Here is a 24,777-nt window from a genome sequence, read left to right on the forward strand (position 1 = left end):
GTGTTTTATTCACCAGTGATGAGAGGATGACTGACACATTCAGGGGCCTTTATGGAACAGGAAACTCTTTCAACATTAACTACTCTTTTTTGTTTGTGTTATGCAGAATATGTGAATGGTTATCATAGAAAAGCATTATAACTAAAATTTGCCAATTGGTAGTTTTATGTTGTGTTTAAATTGCAAATATTCATTTGTACCATACTTGAGAATTGTTAGTAATTTGAACTTGACTGCATCTGTAAGGATTTTTTTGTTTCTCCTAATGGAGAACAAACTAGCTGGACTTTAGTGTTTTATGTGTAATCATTGCTGATTGTGAGATGAGCATAATTAATTTGTAAGTGAATCATAGACAGGTTCTCTGTTCCTTTAGCTGGTAGTTCTTTACTTATAATTGAAACAGCAAATTTCTGCTAGAAAAATTGTAATTCATCCTTTGTGTTCTTTGAAAAAGTGCATTTTCCTTCCTGCGCAGGCTAGGTGTATTGCAGTGCTGCAGGAGTGCACATTAAACAGGTGGGCCTTCATGCTGCTGTTGGGTATCCTGGTGACAAGGAATAAAATTTTTTTCCTGTTGCAAACAATCTCTTGATGTCAGACTGATTAAAATAATTAAGAAGACTAGACCTTAGGAATCCTTACGGATCTATTAAGATGTCCTACGATAATTAAGTTTCACTGATTCCAAGTAGAGAGAGGCAATTTTGCCTGGCTTAGATTTCAGTGTAGTTTTTTTGTTTGTTTTGTTTTTGTTAAGTGCATTTCTGTGAACTTTGAAGCTGCACTGAAAAGTGGAATCCGTCTGTGTGAAGAAAGTGAAGAGATAAGTTGATAAAAACAGTTAATGTGTTATCATTCTTTAATATGCCATGAAATGTTCAATGAATTTTCAAAAAGCCACACTTTTCAGATTTTAGTTTGATAACAGCTGTAAAACCTGTGTTTGGGTCATCACCACATGGCTATCACATGGCCTAGAATACTTGGATTTTACTTTGTACAATCCCTGGTTCTGATCCTGAGATCTTTCAGGTTTCAGTGAGAAAAAAGAGGCCCAGTATGAAAATGGAGAGAGTAAAGCTTACAGCCCATTTCTCTTGGCTGTCCTTATTTTGATAGAAACCGTGCTGGACAGCCTGCATCCGTTGACACCACAGGAAATAGCACTATCTCATACTGATCTTTATCTTGGTAAATGTTCCTTCTTTTATGGGTGGTCTTAGGTAGCTTTATTTCACCTTCTGCTGTCTTCCACCTTACTGAGGGGTATGGCTTTGAGTTCTTCCCCTTCATGTTATATAGTAATGCATTCTTACTAGCAGCATTTTATTTATTTATTTTGGATCCATTGTTCCAAATATGTAAAGTTGGACATAGAAATTTTCCTGTACTGATTTATTGTATTAGTGGTTTAGATACTTGAAGTTTTAGAGGTGAAGTAGCCCAAACCCTTTATTTTGGAGAATAAATCTTGTGGATGCAGAGATGTGAGGGACAGGTATAGGGACACAAGGACTATAGGCTGCTCACAAGAGGTCCCTTTATTCTAACAAAGATTCCCCTTCCTTTTGGTTCAACTTAATCTATTTTAGGGCCTTTTGTCTCATGAATGACATAGTAAAATAATCTACCCACTTCATACTATTAAAAACTTCACTAGTGTTTTCCCCATTAAACCAGACTCCTGAGTCATTACTTACTATGACCTGCTAAACTTCTATTCTGTACTTTCCTTGACGTCTGAGAGTTGGGCACTTGGGCACTCTAAGTTTTCAAACACATTGCCCCATGTTGGATGTCTGCTGTCAATCAGGAAATGTTGTAATTTGTAACCCACCACTCTTGACTGTGTTATAGCATAAGAAGTCATAGGGTACAAAGTTCATTCTGGGTGTGAAGGGGGTGGGGGTGGGTGTTCAGAGTCTTCCCTGAGGCTGAGTTTTGCAGCTTGGGTAAGTCAGATAAGTGGTTTCATGTTAAATACTTCTCTAACATGTCCACCCTGTTTTAACTTAATTACATGTTTACCTCTGACTTTCTTATTAAGATAGTACGGTGCTCCTCAGACATATCTGTTGCAACATCAGCGTTGCCTAAGACCTATGCTATCACAGGTATATTCCATTTGGCAACATTGTGTGGGGCAGAGTGGATTTATAGATGGGCACTACAGAGAGCCACATGGGAGAGGCCTAGGTGGAGTGCCATTGGTAGGACGCTTGGTCAGTTAATCTGAAGGTATTTGTGTCTGACTGAGTGAATCTGGAGGCATGCCGTTGTTGATATCTGGGGCTTCACTTGTTCCTCATTTGTTATCTGCAAGACTTCTAGCACCCCACTTTTAGCAGATCTGGTCTTGGCTGGATTCAAAGACAGTACGCAAAACACATTTTTAGAAGATCCCAGAAAGTTGCATTAGGATTTGGGACCCTGCCTATGTATTTTCTCTGCTGACTCTTGGAAAATGCATTGAATTACAGTTGGTAGTTGACTTCTTAAGTTTGTTTCAGCCATGCCATCAGAATTCTGTTCACAGGCTAACATTTGCTCTATTACCTTTGACCATTTTAAGAGACATATTTTTCCTATGGTCTAGAGTGGAAAGTTCTATGGGAAGTCCTAGTCAAACCATTTCCATTTGGGTGCCCTGCCTCTAACACAGTGCCGGATGTTGTGTCATTTCTGAAATAATAAAAAAAATGGATTTGAATGTTGCATGCAGTCTAATTAAATATATATTATTACTGCATGTTTATGTAAAGACTAATTATTATAAACCTAATGGATATAATTCTAGTCATTTACATTACAAATGAAATAACAAACATGAGGAGACAAAAGGGGCTTATTTAACATGCACAGCTCAGGGTGTGTTAGGCCCAATCATTAAGACTCTGGTTAAGATACCCAGGTCCCATATCATGTGCCTGGGTTCCAGTCCTGGCCCCACTCCTGACTCTAGCTTGTGGCTAGTGAGCACCTTGGAAGGCAGCAGATGATGTTTCAAGTAGTTGAGTCCCTGCTACCCACATGGGAGACTTAGATTGAGTTCCAGTTCTTGGCTTTAACAACTTTCTTATCCAAAATTCTAGGCATTTGGGGATGAGCGAGCAGATAAGAACAGTCTCTCAAATAAAAATTGAAAAATTAATGTCCAATGGATGGTGTTGGCTCATTTTCCACAGAGAGTGACGGGTGTTACTGTGTGCCCTGATTTTACATTCTTCATGTTGGGTTGGCATTTAGCATGTGGTTGGCAGGCTGAATACCACGTGATAACAGTCTGGCTTGGCATGCATCGCATATTCCCTAGTGCATCCCTAATTCCCAGAAAACTGCTTCTGGATGTGGCATCTGATTTTTTTGAATTGCTTTCTCTAACCCTGCAGGAAAAAAAAAAAGTGATGGCTGATTTCTGGCCTCAGTTTTATGCTAAAGTTGAGGAAGACTATCTGATACTATTTATTTTACTTTGTGTTTGAGTATATAATTGTACACGTCTAGCTGTGAATGTAAAATAAAATATTCCTAGGAAAATATTACTGAGAGGTCAGTTGAAAAATGGTTATTGACCATCTTCTTCCCCCGAAACAGCTGAACTAGGCCAAAGAGAGCATGGTGCATAGGTCTCTGCCAGAGTCTCTCAGTCCAACCTACAACAAATAAAATGGAAATATAATTTGGAAAAGACTCTTCCAAGGTTGGCCAATGAAATCTCTCTTGGACTTCACATATATTTAAGCCACGTTCTCCCTTTTGATTTCCCTTGCAGCCTTTGCCTGTATTTGCTGTGCTTACTCAGTCTTTTCAGTTCTTTGATTGGTATTTATTATTATTATTTTTTTTATCAATTTGATTTTGTAACCTTTACTTGCTCTTAAACCCTACAGATTATGTAATAGGTACTGCAATTTCTAACTTAGGAATTAAATGCTAAAGAAGGTAATTATTATAAACAAGTCAATTCCTGTATGTTTTCTAGTTGTGAGTACAGTAATTTGTTCCACCTTATTTTACTTACTCTTGAAATTCAGTGTTATTTACTATAGGCTCTTAGATGGCCTAAGGTATGGAAGGTAAGTGAAAATTCCCTGAGCGGGCATTGTGGCATAGCTGGTGAAGCTGCTGCCTGTGACACTGGCATCACTTATGGGCACAGGTTTGAGATTGGGCTGCTCCACTTCTGGTCCAGCTCCCTGCTAATGTACCTGGGAAAGCAGAGAAAGATGGCCCAAGTGCCTGGTCCCCTGCATCCACGTGGGAAACCTGGAAGAAACTCCTGACTTCTGGCTTCCATGTGGCCCAGCCCCGGCTATTGGGGTCATTTGGGAAGTGAACCAGTGTGTGGAAGATCTCTGTCTCTTCCTTTCTCTTTGTGGCTCTGACTTTCAAATAAATAAATAAATCTTAAAAAAATTTCCAGAGTGCCTATCATGTGTGGAGCTGAACTTAACTGCAGATATTCCCTTGGATGCTGTTAACAGCCTCTGCCCCTCTCTTTTCTTCCGTGGGCTAAGTTGCCTGAAGTGAACTTCCCTACCCCAGTTTATGTAGTTGAACGTGGTCTGCTGACCCTGTGACCCATATGCCTTTTTTGCGGAGTGTATTTGATCAGGGTTCAAAACTTATTGGCAAGCCGTCAAAGTTCCATTTGAATGAAAACAGAAAAACCTGTTTTCTGAAAGGTGAGCTCTACTTACATAAAATGGATGCTTCTGAAAACAGCATTGTCCCGGAGGGCTGGCTACAAACCTTGAACAATGGAAGCCTCACATTATGTAAGAAGGGGGCTTACAGACCATGTAATGCCTGTCCTGTGTTTTCTCTACCAGGGATGAAAGTAGCTCGGGGGAAGAAGAGGCCACCCAAGGCCTGGTGTAGGCAGGAGTGGGGTTCTCCACCACTGAGAACAGTCCACCTCTCTGGCTACGCTGGGGCACTATGGGGGAAGGGGTTGGCAGGGGAGTGGTAGTTGGGGTGGGAAGGCAGTTGGTCACCGGGGAATTTCTTCTGGTTGGAAAAATAAGCCCTGATCATTGCAATTTACTTGTGGCTGTGGATGAAATAAACGGCAAAGGCAGTGTGTCTTAGTTCGATTTCCCTAGAACTGATCTGTGTACTCTGACCTCCAGGTTAGACTTGGCTAGATTTTCTCTTATGCTTCTTTTTAGCTTTGTGACTCAGTTATCACACTGGTCTTCAGGCTGTTCATGTTTTAGGTCTTACAGGTGATGCAAAAGCATTAGCTGATTCAAAGTCACTGCAGATTCCATATGTCTGAATTCGTCTATGAGTAGCACCTGTAAAAACTGTTTCAGCTTTCCTTGGTCAGCTTGACAAAAAACAGAGGTTCTTGGGACCCAATCTAGCCTGCTCATTCATTTCTGGAAGGAAGGTCTTTCCCAATCTGCATTTTTTACCTGCTCCTCACATGATTCCTAAGTACACAAATTTTGCTAGCATGATATTGACAAATAAGAGAAGTTGAAGTGATCTTGCCCCGAGTCACATCATGAGTAAGGGGCAGCTGGTATTGAATTCTAGTTGCTCAAATTACTATTAATTCCCATTTTTTCATTAAAAAGATTTGTATTGAGTTCATATTGTGTGTGAGGTCTAGGGATGAAAGATATAGGAGTTCGATTAGGGAGAAGAAATATCCTCAGTTGTGTGGTTAAGTCTCACAGCACTCTGGGACTCTAATCTTGGGTTTTTCCTCATTGCTCAGAGCCTCATTACATGGCCAAGAGGCTTGGATTTGAAGAAAGCAAAACTAGGGGGGCAATGTGGGCATGGACAGAGTGGGGTACAGCATTGGTCAAGAAGTTTGGGAGGCCGGCGCCGCGGCTCATTAGGCTAATCCTCCGCCTTGAGGCACCGGCACACCGGGTTCTAGTCCTGGTTGGGGTGCCGGATTCTGTCCGGTTGCCCCTCTTCCAGGCCAGCTCTCTGCTGTGGCCTGGGAGTGCAGTGGAGGATGGCCCAAGTCCTTGGGCCCTGCACCCCATGGGAGACCAGGTTAAGTACCTGGCTCCTGCCATTGGATCGGCGCGGTATGCCGGCCGCAGCGGCCATTGGAGGGTGAACCAATGGCAAAGGAAGACCTTTCTCTCTGTCTCTCTCTCTCTCACTGTCCACTCTGCCTGTCAAAAAAAAAAAAAAAAAGTTTGGGAAAGATACACTTGCATTTCTAAGGAGAGGTTGATGTCAAATGGCACCAAGTGTTATACTGTGTTGCTGGAACTCAGCAGTGTGGTGGAGTTCTGATGATGGATACACCGCATACAAATAGTGTTCATCTGTGGACTTAATGAATTTTGTTTATTCAACATTTCCTGAAATCCTATTTGTTTTTTTAAAGATTTATTTATTATTTATTTGAAAGAGTTACACAGAGAAAGAGAGGCAGAGAGAGAGAGAGAGAGGTCTTCCATCCATTGGTTCACTCCCCAGTTGGCCACAATGGCTGGAGCTGCGCCCATCTGAACACAGGAGACAGGACTTCCTCCGGTCTCCCACATGGGTGTAGGGGCCCAAAGATTTGGGCCATCTTCCACTGCTTTCCCAGGCCATAGCAATGAACGGATTGGAAGTGGAGCAGTCAGGACTCGAATTGGTGCCCATTTGAGATGCTGACACTGCAGGTGGTGGCTTTACCCACTATGCCACAGATCCAGCCCCTGAAGTCCTATTTGTAATAAGTATGACTCAAAGGGAAAAAGTACATTCTTTAAAACATCAAGGGCATATATTAAGAATTTTAGAATGGTTTTCATTGGAAATTATTAAAGAGCTAGTGTTAGGACTGGATATAATGCTACATTTGCTGTTGATGCCAGCAAAAAAAAAAATTAGGTTGTCATCAAAAGGGTGAACCTGCCTTTTATATTTGGAGATAGAAAGTTCTAGAAATAAAATTGCAGATCTTCCTGGGATGTGTGGTTTCCTGTCTTTAGTCACTGTGCTGTCTTTGTGGAAGTGTTGAGGGAGCCTGTTATGGCTTCATGCCCATCATGGTCTCTCTAGTCCATTAATAAGTGGCAAAAATATCTCAACTGCTGCAAGTTCCCTTCCTGGGCTTTATTTTGAATTCTGTTTTGAGTGTTCTATATTAGTTGCAGTCATCATACCTATTACTTTCCTGGGTATGTGGAAAAGAGAATGGTTTAGAAATGATCTCAGCAGCTGTGTTTCCTGTTCTGGTTGTGGTTCACGTACTCACTTTACTGACTAAAAGAGCAGGTGATTCATATAGTCATGTTAGGATGCTGCAACCAATGCTTTTGAAAGACCACCAGTTAAGTGCAAATAAATAATGATGTGAATGTACAGTGGACTTTAAAAGCATATTAGACTATTGATGAGAATGAATAATACATGGTCTCTGATTGTGTTTGCTGCATGTGGCAGGATATATTAAAGGAGAACAGATGTCTGCCTAATGTCTACAATCAGTCAACCTTCATATTCAAAGAGAAGCTTTGCTGTCATCTGCCGTGTTCAGGATGGCATCATTGCCATTGGTTCAGGATTTCTTGGTTAAAACTTACAGAATCACTTAGGAGGTACACTTTGAAAAATTGGTCTCTACAGTGTGTTCATAGTAATGTTAATTGACAATGTTACTGCAGTCATTTGTGCATTCTAGACTTTAATTGTGAGATAGCTCCTGAGTTGAGATTGCTATTGTGGATGATGCCTCATAACTTGGCCATCTCTTATAGATTGTAATGGGAATTTCAGTTCTAATGCAGCATAATTTAATAATACTGTACCTGTCAGCAACATTATTCTCTTTTAAATGCATACACTAAACCTGGATTATTCCAGACCAAAGACTCAATAAGATTTCTATATAGCAAATGTTAATCATGTGCCTTTGAAATTATCATTTACCTTTTAGTAATTTTGGTCTTTGTCCAATTATTTAATAATTTAATTTAATATTGATTTTATTAAATTTAATAATTTAATATAATGTAGCTAACTGAAAGATAAGTTTATGTAACTGAATTGATAGTCATGGTTGTATTAACTCTTATTTTATAGGTTTGTAATTTGAAAATTGTATGGTGTGGTGAGTGTGTGTGGTGTTTGCAATATTTATCAAGTACCCATCATACATTAACAACCATAAAACAAAATCTTTGTTTCTGGAGATATCAGGCAGATATTGAATAAATATTGAAGAATGGCTTTAGGTCAATATTCAAGTGAGGTCATAGCAGTTTTACTGCTAGAATTTCTAACACAGTACAACAGAATATAAAATGGTCAAACAATGATGACACAGATAAATGACCAAAATGGATGGTTTATCTAAAAGACCAAGACAACATTGCAAGCTAAGGAATAAGAAGTTCTGAAAAATTGAAGTCCTTTTCTATATTTATGTTGAGAATATATGCCTAGATGCTGACTTGCATATCTTTAAGAAGTTCATAAAACCCTTTGTTTGGTAATGCAGTAAGCCTGTTTGCTTTACTTTTGTGCCTCAATTTGTTTCACAATCTGGGCCAGCACTGTGGCTTAGTAGGCTTAGCCTCTGCTTGCAGCACCAGCATCCCATATGGGTGCCGATTTGTGTCCTGGCTGCTTCTTTTCCCATCTAGATCTCTGCTTATGGTCTAGGAAAACAGTAGAAGATGGTCCAAGTAGACGATTGCACAAGTGGAAGATGGCCAAAGGCCCCTGCACTATCGTGGGGGACCCAGTAGAAACTCCTGGCTCCTTGGATCGGCTGCATTTGGGAGTGAACCAGTGGTGGAAGACCTTTCTCTCTGCCTCTCCCTCCCTGTCTAACTCTACCTCTCAAATGAATGAATAAAATATTTTTAATTTTTTTATTTTTTGACAGAGTGGACAGTGAGAGAGAGAGACAGAAAGGTCTTCCTTTACCGTTGGTTCACCCTCCAATGGCTGCTGCGGCCAGCGCGCTGTGGCCGGCGTACCACGCCAATCTGAAGCCAGGAGCCAGGTGCTTTTCCTGGTCTCCCATGCAGGTGCAGGGCCCAAGGACTTGGGCCATCCTCCACTGCACTCCCGGGCCACAGCAGAGAGCTGGCCTGGAAGAGGGGCAACCGGGACAGAATCCGGCGCCCCGACTGGGACTAGAACCTGGTGTGCCGGCACCGCAGGTGGAGGATTAGCCTATTGAGCTGTGGCGCCGGCCATGAATAAAATCTTTTAAAAAAAATGTTTCACAATAACAGCTCTTGGGGTTAGTGGTTACTAGATGAGTTCTTCAACATTTTAGTTAGTAAGTGTCCCTTTCCTTCCAGTAATTAAGAAATCCTATAACATGAAAGAACTGAGAAGATAAATAATTGGACAAAGACCAAAATTACTAAAAGGTAAATGATAATTTCAAAGGCACATGATTAACATTTGCTATATAGAGATCTTATTGAGTCTTTGGTCTGGAATAATCCAGGTTTAGTGTATGCATTTAAAAGAGAATAATGTTGCTGACAGGTACAACCACTGGAGTTGACATTTGCTTCATTTCCTTCTTTCTCTCTCTTTTGGTCCTTCTTTATCAATCTTGATCTTAATGTACTTTTCTGAATCCATAACCTTTTTCATTATTTCTTCTTCACCTTTCCACTTTATTTTCCCCTCTTACTCTTTGTGTGCTATTCTCTCCCCACTCCCCAATGCCCACTCCCCACTGTGTATGTGTGTGTATTCATTCTTCCAGATTCTTAAAAACAAATAAAACCCAATCTTTCCTAAATTTCAGGTTCCTGCCTTGACTTTTATCTTTTGTTCACCTGCATCCTTTGGTGCTGACCATTATGGAGATCTCTTCTGGCTGCTGCCCTTATACTGAACTTAGGAAGGCATCAGAGGCAATTTTTTTTTATTTAATAAATGTAAATTTATGAAATACTACAACTTTTGCATTGTTGTGGCTTTTTCCCCCCATAACCTCCCTCCCACCTGCAGCCCTCCCATCTCCCACTCCCTCTCCTATCCCACTCTTCATCAGGATTCATTTTCAATTATCTTTATATATAGAAGATCAACATAGTATATACTAAGCAAAGATTTCAACAGACTGCACCTACACAACCGCACAAGATATAGAGTACTGTTCGAGTAGTAGTTTTACCATTAATTCTCATAGTAAAACACATTAAGGACAGAGATCCTACGTGGGGAGCAGGTGCACAGTGACTCTTGTTGTTGATTTAACAATTGACACTCTTATTTATGATGTCAGTAATCACCCAAGGCTCTTGCCATGAGCTGTCAAGGCTATGGAAGCCTCTTGAGTTCACCAACTCTGAACTTATTTAGTCAAGGCCTTCCATAGTGGAGGTTCCTTCCTCCTTCAGAGAAAGGTGCAGAGGCAATTTTTGACAGCTCATCACGAGGTCAAATTGCACAATCTCTGTTGTTATCTTTCTTAACCTTTCTGCAGCAGAATTTGACTTCTCGAGAGTACTTCCTAAAAGTCTCTCTTGATTTCTGAAATGTAATGTTCCTTTCTCCTTCAAGAGCTGCTTTTCTGCCATCTAAAAACAGGTATTTTCATCATCTAGCAACCTTAATAGATTTCTGTTTCAACATCCATCACTCCAGGCAAATGAGAGTTGTTACCTACCTCCTAAATGTGTACAGAGCTTTTTGGTAATTTCTACTGAGCACATCTTTGCTCTCTCTGATTCAGGCACTTTGCACTTGCTCATCTTCCTCTGTAGAATGGTCATCCACTCTTTAAAACATTTATCATAAAGTTTAAGAGATCTCATGCCTCGGTTCATACCATAACTCCATGAATTGTTAGTTGTTTGATATTGGGTAAGTATTGACCTTTTATGTATTTTAGTTTTTGCAGGATAAATAATTCTAGGCAGAGCAATATGTATAAATACTTTTGATTTTTTTTTACTGTCTCAAACTCTACCTTCTGTGTTTCTTGAATCCTTGACTTCAACTAACCAATCATCTCTGAAAAAATCTTATTTTTCCCTTTCTTCTGACACTTAACTTACTTTTATTTATATTTCAGTTGTCTGTCTGTCTCTTCCTGCTAGTCTAGAGTAGGGATTTTCATCACTTAGGCCCCCTCACATGTCTTACTCTTCGTACACCTTTGCAAAAGATCTCTCACTACTAAAATCAAGTCTATTCCAGCCTAACTAATCAACATCTGAAGTTATTAAGGACACTTTGTGTGTTAGATTTTTGATGAGAGGTCCCCAAAGACTGTAGAGGTAGCATGGGCTTCATAAAGAAGAAGTGGAAGGGTGACTTGTGACTACTCTTCTTTTGTGTTGTAGAGCTTCCTGACTTTGTAGATCCAACTCAGTCACCTCTTTGGGAAAACTGGGTTGCAGAAAATATGAGTGTGTGTATCTTTGTATACTTTCCCTCTAAAATGTCTTATACATGTTTAATGGTACCTTTTTTTTTTTATAATGCTGAACATTTTTATTGTGACAAGGGAATAAACTGTCTTTAAATTGTTTTACCTAAATTTTTTTACTCACCAGTTTTAGAAGATTCACCTAAGAAACTTATACATGAGTTGACAACTCTTATTATACTTTTCATCCCAGAGGACATTCCCATCCCCTGGATGCTGGTATTGGTAGAATTGTGGAATTGAGGCTTTGAGTGAATTAGACACTTTAATAGCAGTTAGTAGGTCTAACAATGGAAATTATCACCAAGCCTTGACAAAACCTGACAGCAAATCATCGTGACATGCTGGTAGGAGTACCAAAACCACACATAGGCTCCACAATCTTTATTTCATTTGTTCTTTTTTGAATACAATTTTGCCCATTTGAAAGAAAGGAGTCAGTCATTTGTTGAAAATGGAGATTGTTGAAATAACCAAATATTTTAGGTTTCTTCTCTTTGTTCTTATTGAAAATACTTTTTGTATGTATTGTGTTTCTTTGTAATTTTTTTTCCTTAAGATAAATTTTTTTTCTTTTCTGTCTTTCCCTTATCCCAGAATTTGCTTTCAGCTAGATTTGACCAATAGTGTGGCTTCTTTGAGCCAGAGTAATTATAAACCCAACTTGTCTGGTGATGAATCTGCCTGCAGATGCAACTCATGAGTCAATTGTAACTTTAAATTACTTTGAAAAAATCAGTATGGCTTGCCTGACATATGGAACTGTTGAAGCTTTGCAGCCAGAATTAGTTGTATAAAGGTTTAGCCAAGGATTCATGGTTAATATACTGCAGCAAACTTGGTTGAGAAATTTTGATTCATTGGCAGCATTCTTATAAGGCAGACATATTGAAACAGAACCAAAAGATTACTTATCTTGATCACATTTTGAAACTGCAGTCAAACCAGAAATAATACTGTAGTTCCTTTTTTTTTTAACTTTTTCTTTCTTTCTTTTTATTTCTCTCTCTCTCTTTTTTTTAAGATTTATTTTATTTATTTGAAAGAATTACAAAGAGAGGCAGAGACAGAGAGAGAGGTCTTCCATCCACTGGTTCACTCCCCAGATGGCCGCAATGGCTGGAACTGTGTGGATCCGAAGCCAGGAGCCAGGAGCTTCCCCCGGGTCTCCCAAGCGGGTGCAGGGGCCCAAGGCTTTGGGCTGTCTTCCACTGCTTTCCCAGGCCATAGCAGAGAGCTGGATTGGGAGCAGCCGGGACTAGAACCAGCACCCATAAGGGATGCCAGGAGTGCAGGGAGTGGCTTTACCCAAAACACCACAGTGCTGGCCATAAAACTGCATATTCATATTGCATATTCATATTGAATTTGCTGTAGATTTGGAGTCATCTTTTTCATTGAATCGATTTGATACCCTCTTTAAGAACTGTTCTGCTGGTGCTAGATGAAGTCCCATTGGGCTTGCTAATATATATCATCATTGCTTTTGCATTGCGGTAGAATGGAGTTAAGGTTTAAATCCTGTGCTGCTGGGTGCTTTCACTGTGTGTGTCTCTGATGGTACCCTGCAAGTGAATTAATCCAAATTTGCATTTTCAAAAGAGAAATTTGGCAGTGGATGGGACTTCTGTGTGACTCAAACTGTCCTGTGTAGGAAGTGCCTAGATATTAGTGCAGAGAAAGATAACATAAATGGTTCAGCATGTGGAATAGTGGATATAGTAACCATCAGATCATTTGGAGACATGTGATGTCATTTCCTTGTCTTATTTTATACTCCAATTATAGTGCATACCATGGATTTTCATTGTCACAGGTCTGTGTCGTTTACAAGTGAAAACATGCTAACAAGAAATGGAATTGGATGTTATGAAGTGTTTAGTGATTATAGCAAAAACACAATGCATATAATGCACACGATTTTGAGGTAGTTGATGCCTGGAAGCTGGGTCATTATGCAAAGTTATGTTTTCTGAAGAGGTGCAATGCAGTAATTGGTGATGCTTTTCTTTATCCAAAGATTTGGCCAGTAGTCAATAAAGGACTTAATCACAAAGTGCTCCTGAAATGATGATTGAACAATTATGATTGTGATCATTTGAGATGAGAACACCTAAGATTCACCAAATGGTCTGGGATAAGCATTAACATTTAATTGCCAATGATTTTTCTTGTTACTGACGAGCAGAAGGGCTCTGGAAAGCTGTTTGGGTGACCCGGGTCTTTAGAGAGCTTCTTCTTGGAAGACTCATGGCCTCCAGGGACTGGAATCTTCTTAAAATTGTTGATGACAATGCTGTTGTTTCTCCTGTTCAGTACTTCTTTTGATCCAACATTTCTCCCTCACTGCATCAGCTGTACCCAACCATACTATTTAATATGGTTCTCATTTAAAGGGAAAGAAAAGATAGCTCTTAGAAACCTTACATTCAATGGGAAATTATAGGAACAGCAACCATGGTAGCTCACATGCTGATCAGATACTATTCTGATGTGTAGGACTATGTCATTCTGTATCTTGAATGCACAGACAACAGGGCTGGGCCCTAGGTTACACCTTGTACCAGAAATGGGACTAGAAACTCAGTTTCTACAGGGATGGAGATGTCTTATGTTCTCAGTAAGGACACAGTGGGTGTGTTTTTTTAACTACTGAGGTCAGCTCCCTGGCTTCACTCACTGTTAGCATTGGGCCCCTCCTGTATCATTGGAGATCAAGGGAAACAGTCCCATTGGGCTTGCTAATTTATATCATCATTGCTTTTGCATTGCGGTAGAATGGAGTTAAGGTTTAAATCCTGTGCTACTGGGTGCTTTCACTGTGTGTGTCTCTGATGGTACCCTGTAAGGGAAGCTAAAGGGATAGAAGATGTGGCTCCAGTTTCCTAAGCTAAGAGTCCAGGAAGAGAGTGTGTCTGGTGGAGATTTTTCAAAGCAGTGTGAGGAGGGTGAAGAGAGATGTACTCAAAATGAGAAGCTGACTTTCGCTCTCTTTCTTGTTCTTGTTCTCTTTCTTGTGAGGGCACTGTACTTCACTCTTACTGTATTCAGAATCACTATGACCTCATGTTGATATTCCCAAAGCAAAAACTGTTGGCACTAAAAGCTATAACTGGCTTGGAACTCTTTCCAAACCTCTGAGCTTCAAACAAAATCTTAAAGACTGTTGCATCTGACAGCTTTGTAAATGTAGTGACATGTCCTGTTTTGTTTGTGTAGCTTTTCCATTACAGTAAACCCTAAAATGAATTAACCTTTTATTTTTGACAAAAAGTAATCCATAGGAATTTCTTTAAAAAGGCTTATTTAGTAAGATTCTGAATATATTAGAGAATCTTTGGCAAGATGCATTTGGGCCTTTATGAACAATTACATTTTTTTTCCTTAGAAGAAATTGCTCTCTCTGCATGGGTTCAGTTAAAAACAAAGGGGAAAAAAATGGTTCCTCCCAGAGTACGTGATAGCATTGGTGACCTGTGGAAGCAAAGTAAAGGACATGAGTCAACAATTAAAACGTTCAGTTTTGGTCAACATTTAGATCCTTTTTGTGACCATGCCCTATCTTAATATTTATTTTATGTCAGGAATTTAATCTCCTTTCTTGAAACCCAAGATATATTTTTTCCACTGGGAAAATTAATGTAGGTGCAAATTAAACTGCCTTGAATATTTTAATATCTCTTGCAGACTCTTGGTGACGAAGAAGTCTGTGGTTAGGTACTTGAGACTTTTAGCACTGACTCAAAAAGAAACAAATCTAGAAATCACTTAGATGATGTTACTCACCAGAAGCACGTGGGTGAGAGCAGGTTTCTGGGAGACAAAAATACGTGTTAGAGGGCCACATGTAGCTAAGCTTTCAGTATCAGTGTCTTGTGAAACAGCACAATCTTACTTCACTGAATGTGTCCCTGAAGGGCTTGGAAACACTGTCCACCATATGAACTAATTCTGGGTGAAGTAGTGAAAGTGGTGGCAGTAGCAAGATCATTTCCACGTTTTATGAGGGTTTTTTTTTGTTATGTTTTGTAAGTGGATTTTAATGATAGGAGACATTACTTAATTTATCCCAAATTACTAAGAATTGAATTTATATACTTGTATTTAAGTGGATTTCTTACAATATAGAGCAGAAAAAGGAAATAGTTTTAATTTAGCTTTTCAGGTTTGGCAGTTGTTTCATGTTATCTTTCCATTTTAAGTTAGAAGTTACTGACATTTTTTTTTAAAGTGTTAGATGGATATATTGTTCTAGAAATTTGGGCCTAAGAACCTTTCTCACTTCACTTTTTCTGACCATTTCTACATAACACAAAATGTTAACTCTTTGTTACTTTGGTGAGAATTGTAATTAGCCTTCATTGGGTGGGCTTACACGGTATTTGAAAGGATCATTTTTTGCACCCAATTAAAAAGTATCTTAGTTGATACTTAAAAATCGCACATGCACATGTTTATGGGATCCCATGTATACATTGTATAATGTTCTAATCAGGGTACTATATATCTTTCTTCTCGAGCATGTAACATTCATAAACTGAAATGATAATGTAAAAATGCCTATAGGCTGTTACTCTTAACATCGTATAAAAGGAAACAGTGGTTTAGATTTTAGGAAACACCATTGCTCAAAGAGATTGGGCATAGAGCAGGACTTGCTGAACAGGACCACCAGTGGTTGGTGTACAACCTATCAAAACTAAATAAAGGGTGGGGCCAATGCTGTGGTGCAGCGGGTTAAAGCCCCAGCCTGCAGTGCTGGCATCCCGTATGGGCTCTGGCTAGAATCCTGGCTGCTCCTCTTCTGATCCAGCTCTCTGCTGTGGCCTGGGAAAGCAGTAGAAGGTGGCCCAAGTGCTTGGGTTCCTGCACCTGTGTGGGAAACCACAGGAAGCTCCTGGCTCCTGGCTTTGGACTGGCTCAGCTCCGGCTGTTGCGGTCATTTGGGGAGTGAAATGGTGGAATGAAAGATATCTTTCTCTGGCTCTACCTCTCTCTGTAACTCTGTCTTTCAAATAAATAAAATAAGTCTTTAAAAAAAGACACAGTTCTGTCTGAGGAAAGCTAATGAAACTTCTGAGACAGTTATGACTTTATCTGCAGTGCTTTAAGCATGCAGTTCCATCTTGACTCACTACATACAGGCTGACATGTTATTCTCAAAACATTTCCTAAATGTAATAGAAAACTTACAAAATGTACTCTTTGGTAATGATCTGGATGTTCTACAAAGTTTTATTCTAATTTTTAAAAATTTGTTTCTATCTTTAAGAAAGGTTTGCCTATGTTGGTATCACATACAAAAACATCCAGTCATAAAGCAGCTGTTGTCAATAGAGGGTGTAAGATGGTAAACATTTTTATGATGATAATTAACAGAAGACTAGAACTTTATTGGTAATACACTTTTCTCATGCTGAACATTTTGTTTAGTGCTGTAAACATTTATAAAATTGACTTTCATCCAAAAGATAGGATGAACTTTAAATATCTTCATTTTACTGAAATTTTAGGGAATTGGAGACCTGGAAGGGTAGGTGACTTACTTGGAGACTCAGAACAAATTGTTGACTGCAGACACCAGCACCAGCGTGGTTGCCACTTTTAGCAAACTTCATGCAGAAGGCTAGATGGCTTGTTTTAGATACCAATGTAAAAGATCATCTAATTTGTTTGATTTGCTCCTACATGGCATTTTGTCATCTGCCCTTCCTTCTTTATTTTCTCAAACTGAAAGCCTACATTTGAATTCTTTTGGGTATCCTGATAGATTGGTTCATTTTAAGTTAAGAAGAAATTTTAAGTGCATATTAGGAAGGTTGTAGATGAGCCGATCCTATAAGCAGCCAGATCATGTTCTAGTTTGTGAGAATTGTGATTGTTTAATGCAGTGTCATGATTAAGCATGCACAGAGGTGATTTTGGCTCCATATATCCTGGGGATTGTGTGTACAAAATCACAGTGTGGATGATTTGAAAGACTAAGGAACATCTTTTTTTTTTTTTTTTTAATATTTATGTATTTATTGAAAGGCAGAGAGAAAGAGAGAGAGAGAGAGATCTTCTGGCCAGTGATTCCCTAGACGTAGCAATGGCCAGAGGTGGTGTGGTTCAGAGCCAGGAGCCAGGAGCCAGAAGCTTCTTCCGGGTTTCCTACATGGGTGCAGAGGCCCAAGGACTTGGGCCATCTTCTACTGCTTTCCCAGGCACATTAACAGGGAGCTGGATTGGAAGTGGAGCAGCTGAGACTGGTGCCCACACAGGATACCAGTACTACTGTAGGCTGTGGCTTTACCCACTATACTGCAGTGCTGGCACTGGGACATCTTCCATGTTCCCTGACAGTCCTCCTGAAGTGAAAGGAACAATTGAAAGAACTCTGTAGAGAGCTCATCCCAATTAAGAGTTTCTTGATTACAATATTTAAAATTATTTCTTGCCTTTAGTCTCCCAAAGAAATTTTCATATAAAATTTAGGTTCTCAGTAGTAAGAACCTTTGCTTTTAATGTTTGCTGTGGTGACAATATGTAAGATCACATACAGGTGTATGCAAAAAAGAGCTAGGCAGTTGTGATCAATAACCACCTCAGAGCCTCCCTCTAAACTTTTACCTTCTCACTTTCCTTCTAAGATTGCTTTGATCATCTCAGAGTGCTAGAGTAGCACTTTCTCTCCTCTCTTCAATAAAAGCAGAACTTTAGTATATATCTGCCGAAGGGAGCACAAAAGCAGAACTTTAAATACATTTCTTTAGAAGTTTTTATAGCCAAGTGGGATTAATGACATACAGATAGGGATTGGTAGCACGGTGGGTTAGATCTCAACTGCGGTTGCTCAAAACCCTGTATCAGAGTGTCTGGGATCAAGTCCCACCTCTACTTCTAGCTTTCTTTTGGTAAGTCCAAGAGCAACAGATAATGGCTCAAGTTCTTGAGTTCCTGCCACACACATGGAAGAATTAAATAACTTGTCCAAGGATTCAGGGTTGGTGTGGGGTGGAGCTGGGGTTCATATCAATATCTTATGAGTCAACCATGACCCAGAGTCCAAAGTCTCTTTCAACACATACCATATCAAATTCAGTGAAATGTATCTCTGTTTGCTGTTGCTTATTATTAGTTATTTCTATTCAATTTCAAGCCATATTTTTGCCTTATCACATAGAATTTTCTTGAAATTTTGAAGGATACTGCTTTAGGATACTAGAATGGAATACCTGAGGCAGCTAACTTCATAAAGAGAAAAGGCTTATTTATCTCACAGTTTTGGAGGTTCACATCCAAGATCAGGTGACAACTTCGGTTTCCCTCTATGAAATTGATAGGTGGCAATGGTAGAGTGTGGCTGGAGGATCAGTGTGTGTGGAGGAGTGCATCAGGAAGCAGAGAAAATGACTGGGCCTGACCTCTGGCTTTTACAGTACCTCTGTGAAACCAGTCTTCTGAAGGCACATACCCAGTGACCTAAGGACCTGCCAGTGGGCCCCTACCTCCAAACACCATAATTGGATTGTTTCTACCCTCTTAGTACCTCTTTTTTTTTTTTTTTTTTTTTTTTGATAGGCAGAGTGGACAGAGAGAGAGACAGAGAGAGAAAGGTCTTCCTTTGCCGTTGGTTCACCCTCCAATGGCCGCCGCTGCAGCCGGCGCACCGCGCTGATCCGATGGCAGGAGCCAGGATCCAGGTGCTTTTTCCTGGTCTCCCATGGGGTGCAGGGCCCAAGCACCTGGGCCATCCTCCACTGCACTCCCTGGCCATAGCAGAGGGCTGGCCTGGAAGAGGGGCAACCGGGACAGAATCCGGCGCCCCGACCGGGACTAGAACCCGGTGTGCCGGCGCCGCAAGGTGGAGGATTAGCCTATTGAGCCACGGCGCCGGCTTCTCTTAGTACCTCTTAACTTGACAGGTTTAAAGTTCTGTGTGAATCCAGAGACGAAGTCATATTCAACCTGTAGCATACAACTCCCAATTTACTTTAAGATATCATGACTAAGAGATCAATTTTGAGTTTGATTGTAATATAAACACATAAAGCTTAGGTCAGCGCATTCAGCATTGGTCTCAGTTTTCTTGCTGTGCCACTCAATGGTTGGTGAATTTCCTAATTGTGCATAAATGTAGAGGTGCAAAGGCAGCCTTAGCCCTTTCATTGTCACTTTGGTTTAGTTTTAAATGATTTCCAGGATAGATTACTTGTTGATTAGTTGATATACATATATATGTGTATATATATAAAATACACACACCCCAAACATAAATATATATGCACATGTATGAAGGCACCTCTGAAAGTTTGTGGAAAAATGGAATTAAAGGATGAATTTCTTTTTGTGTAAGAAAATTGAAATCTATGCATTATTTTTTCATTGTATGCATTTTCTACAAACTATGTGTGTGTAACTTAAAAGTCCTAATCTTCTACGCCAAATGATTTCTTTCAAAATTAAAAGTAATGCAAATGAGAGAAATCTTGAAACTCTATGCCCCTTGCTCTCTTGTTTCTTAAGGTTCTTCATACAAAGTTTCTTTCGCAAATAGAGGATGAAATGTTTAAGGGTAGAGAGGGCCAGACTCCTGAATTTCTTCCTTATCCCCTCAACGTCTTACCCCAAGTGTAACTGTAACTCAGGGTGGGTAATGTTGCTGGGCTGGGCGCTTTGCCTGTTGCCAGTTCCCTAGTGGCATTCTCTTTGACTTCCTAGATGGTGCCTCGCTGAATTTTTTGGATTTAGCCTTTTGCTTATGGTACAACTCCATGAATTCAGTTGGTTGCACTTTCCTTATGGGAAGAGGAAGGATACCATTGGTATTCTACCACCTGGTGCTGTGGATGAGATTAAATACTTTTGTAATATGTTCAGGATTAAGATTGTGCCTGATGCCTAAGAAACAGTTAATAGATTTTAAATTGCAATTTTAATTTACCTCTGGGTATAGGCAAGGTCTTGGGAAATAATCAGACAACCCAGCTTTTCAAAGGTTCTGTTGGATTCTATTAACCTCCCTATGATGCCTCAGTGTAACTAACCCAGGTCAATCAGCAAAAAAGCAAGGGCTGTTTACCTTGTGTTTGCAAAACAAGCAGGATTGAGACACATTTTCTACTTATAACTTGATTATGTGTGTTTACTTCCTACCCAGAAAGGGATCCCAGCTGCACTTAAAGTATAGAACGCGGTATTAACTGTGTTTCAGAAAATCAATTTTAGCAATTCAGATTGTAGCTTTGTAAGCCAACATGACTTGTAACCTCTGGGGATAGCTATATAGAATTTCATGCTGTGGGCGTTAGAAAGTGGCACCACTGTGTTAGGCTCACAGGGCATACTACATTTGCATTTTGTCTTATGGTCTTGAATTTCTAAGTTGGTGTATGGGTTTCTATTATAGAATTGGGAGAAGCTCTTAAAGGCAGACGTGCTAAGTGTCCTTTATTACTTAGTTCAGCCTAATGTGCCATGACATTTCTTGAAATATCAAAGCTGAAATTATGTTTGATAGAGACCAATCATGTATACTGGCTAATTCAATGGAAGGATTCAAGGAAAGAGTTATATATTACATTTTAAAATATTGGTCTAATTCCTTTCTTTATATTTTCACTTATTGCTTTGTGATTGCTTATATGAAAGAATCATATTGAGTTGTATATTTTTCATATATGTTGGCTTCAACTTCTGAGGGAGAAATAGAGAAATATTGAGTCAAGTAGAACCTGTTGTTTGAAGTAGGTTATCACCGAAAGCCTCTGTTTTTTTAAAAAAGAGACATGTAAGAGAAATTCTTCCTTGGGTAACACAATAAAGACCTTCCTTGAGAATAGGAACAGTATTTTAGTCAGATTTCAGTTTTTTGCTGTTTTTGAGACAGGGAATTAGCATATCAAGTGGTGAGATAAATTTTTACTGAAGAATAGTACTCTTCTATCTGTTGAGTAAGACAAATGAGTGTAATTTCACTATCATGATTCATGATCTCAGGGAGGTAGTGAAGAGTAAATGAAGAGTGCATTTTCTCTTCTGAATGGATAGTCATGTTTTTGAGAGAGAGAAGAGAAAGGAAAGATGGCTGGTCCAGGAGTTCTCGACAGCTCTACCAGGAGGATGCCCTGAGCTGGGCCAGCCCTGGCTGTCCCTGGGCTGAGTGGTGAGCCAGCAGATGGGAGTTCTTTGCTTCTGACATGAAATGAAAGGACATTGCAATCTCTTCTGGGGCCCAGGACAAGGCTGTCTCCCGCAACTGAACTTTCTTATGTGTGGGAAGGAAGGGGACAGTAAATGTGATTTCTCTTATGCGTCATCAAGTAAAAACACCCAGTTTCTCTCAAAAGAGCATTTCAGTGGGTTTCACTGATATATGATGCCATGAAAATACAGTTGAAGAGAAGAAAAAACAGAGCCTGTCTGGCATTGATTGTGGATTAGATGCATTATTTATACATTCAGTATTTATTATTTATCTGGATTAATACTTTGGTACCAGAGGAGGAAAATTCAGGATTCAACAGTCTGAGATTCTTCCGCTAGAATGAAAGTAGCAGCCTCAAGAGTGCTGAGATTTTACTTTGAAGGGAAAAGGCTGTAGTGCTCACCGACCTGGCATATGTAGTTTGAATTCTATTATATTACTGGGAAAATACTTTTTAAACCAAAAATATCTTGAAAAGCAAAATTAATATATCAGACATAGCTAACAAACTATATAAGTGCAAAAGCTATGCTTTCTAGAGTTGCCCCTTCTTCATATCAAAACAGACTGCATCCTACTTGCCAGGGGTCTTTGAAGACATGTTTGCTTATGCAGATATATTTATGCATAACTGAATTGGAAAAGATTTGAAGTTTGAGGTCATTTTCAGTTTGCATTTTATTACAGCTTTCTGTTCAAGCAGTGTTTAAAATGATCAAGTCCTGAACTGGCTATGCCACAGACCTAATATGGCTGCCGAGCTGGGGGCTTGCATCTGTAGTGTGTGGGGCACACAGTTATTGGAAATACTGTGTACAGTGAGTTTATACACCTCAGGAGTATAAGGTGTATGAAAACATACATGAATTTCATTTTGGATATTTGGGTCTCACCACCAAGATACCCCATTAGGTGTATGAGGATATTCCAGAATTCAACAATATCTGAAACACTAACGGAAGCATTTCTGGCCAGAGGCACTCAGCCTGCTTGTTTCCCAGAGTGCCCCTCGTTACTCATTTTTTGGGTACAGGTCTCCTGCCTGCGGTCTTCCACTCCACCAGTAACCCGCTGTGTCTTGTCTTGTGTTTGTCCACAGAACTCCAAGATGGGAGGCAAACTGAGCAAGAAGAAGAAGGGCTACAATGTGAATGACGAGAAGGCCAAGGACAAAGACAAGAAGGCCGAGGGCGCGGGGACCGAAGAGGAGGGGACCCCCAAGGAGAGCGAACCCCAGGCTGCGGGCGAGCCCACAGAGACCACGGAGACCAAGGAGGAGAAGCCGGACAAGGATGCCCAGGAGGCCGAGGGCAAGGCCGAAGACAAGGAAGGCGACAAAGACGCGTCAGTGGCCGCGGAGGAAGCGCCCAAGGCCGAGCCCGAGAAGACGGAGGGGGCCGCCGACGAGCAGCCCGAGCCCGCCCCGGCCGCCGAGCAGGAGCCCGCGGCCGGCCCCGGCCCCGCTGCCGGCGGCGAGGCCGCCAAAGCTGCCGAGGCCGGGGCGGCGGCGCCGGCGGAAGGCACGGCGCCCCCTGCCGGGGACGACGCAGGCAAGGAGGAAGGGGACCCCAAAAAGACTGAGGCTCCCGCAGCTCCCGCCGCCCAGGAAACGAAAAGTGACGGGGCCCCAGCTTCAGACTCAAAACCTAGCAGCACTGAGGCTGCCGCCTCAAGCCAGGAGACGCCAGCAGCCACGGAAGCACCTAGTTCTACACCGAAGGCCCAGGCACCTGCAGCCCCGGCAGAGGAGCTAAAACCTGCCGAGGGCCCGGCTGCTAATTCGGATCAAACCGTAGCCGTGAAGGAGTAGGAACAAGGACAGCCTATGGGAAAGATAATTCTGCTTAACGAAACAATCTCTCTCTTCTCTCTCTGTCTCTCTCACTCTCTCTTCCCCGCTCTCCCCCTCTCCACCCTCCCTCTCCTCTCTCTCACTCGCTGTCTCTCTCTCTCTGTCCTATACTAACTTGTTTCAAATTGGAAGTAAGGATATGTATTGCCCAAGGGAAAAATTAAAAATAAGGATGTCCCATCAAGGGAGGGAGGGGTAGGGAGAATCCAAATAGTATTTTTGTGGGGAAATATCTACTATACCTTCAGTCAACTTTACCAGTAAGTCCTGGAGCTAAAGATCAGTGTCTGAAAGTACAGTCCATCCTTTGTAGCTGAACTGCTCTTACAGGCACTCCGCCCTGAGACCCGAGTGTCTGTTCCTCTACAGTGGGAGTTGCGAGTGATGCGTTTGGTTTTGCCCGCAGGGCCTGTGCCAAGGCAATCAGATCTTTATGAAAGCAGTATTTTCTGTGTTTCTTTTTGATTTACAGCCTTTCTTATTTTGATATTTTTTTAACGTTGTGGATGAATGCCAACTTTCAGACAGAGCCCACCTAGCTGTCCACATGTATCTCGATGCCAAGCCTCCATTCTGCCTCTCCAGATATTTTTGGGAGTAACAAACATCCTCTCATCCTACTTAGCCTACCTAGATTTCTCATGACGAGTTAATGCATGTCCGTGGTTGGGTGCACCTGTAGTTCTGTTTATTGGTCAGTGGAAATGAAAAAAAAAAAAAAAGTCTGCGTTCATTGCAGTTCCAGTTTCTCTTCCATTCTTGTGTCACAGACACCAACACTCCACTCATTGGAAAATGGAAAAAAAAAATAAAAAAAAAACAAAAAAAAGTACAATGGATGCATTGAAATTATATGTAATTGTATAAATGGTGCAACAGTAATAAAGTTAAACAATTAAAAAGTACTAAAGCCTCTTGGTTTTCTTTGATTCTTCCATTCCCCTTGGTAACCAACCCATTAGAGAGCAGAACTCTGTATGGCGTACTTGCTGTAGAAGTATACTGCAGGGTCCTCAAATTTTTTCTGAACCTTATTTATCAAAAGAGCTGCATCAGTGTGAGTAAAATACTTGGAAGAGGCTCAGCTGAAAACTTATTACTGTGGATACACATCCTATAAAAGTGTGGGTGTAACTGATTTCCTTAATAAAAATGCATTAAAAGACAACAAACAGATCTGATTGGGAAGGCTGGAGAGAAGAAAGACAGGATCTTATGGAAACATCATATGATTGCAAATTGTAAAACCCCTGATGGTCATTCTTCTAACCTCTCTCCCTCACCCTTTAGATTTTTATCCTATCCAGAATAGAACCACAAAAGGGAACCTGTGTGTTTTGAAGTGGACAGTGAGCCAGC

General features: G+C 40.6%; 1 protein-coding gene across 2 annotated transcripts in view; it reads left to right on the forward strand.

Annotated features, from left to right (window-relative positions):
* Positions 1-24,328, forward strand: part of BASP1 (brain abundant membrane attached signal protein 1) — a 57,789-nt gene extending 33,461 nt beyond the window's left edge. For both annotated transcript variants that reach the window (XM_089312653.1, XM_070056612.2), the window contains exon 2: positions 22,666-24,328. In XM_089312653.1, coding sequence (XP_089168779.1) covers positions 22,675-23,376 — 702 coding nt within the window. In that variant the 5' untranslated portion in view covers positions 22,666-22,674 and the 3' untranslated portion in view covers positions 23,377-24,328. The remainder of the gene's footprint in view (positions 1-22,665) is intronic.
* The last annotated feature ends 449 nt before the right edge of the window (positions 24,329-24,777 follow it).

Source organism: Oryctolagus cuniculus, chromosome 14 (genome assembly GCF_051225735.1).
Source record: "Oryctolagus cuniculus isolate XC-2025 breed Fujian yellow rabbit chromosome 14, ASM5122573v1, whole genome shotgun sequence".
Lineage (NCBI taxonomy): Eukaryota > Metazoa > Chordata > Mammalia > Lagomorpha > Leporidae > Oryctolagus > Oryctolagus cuniculus.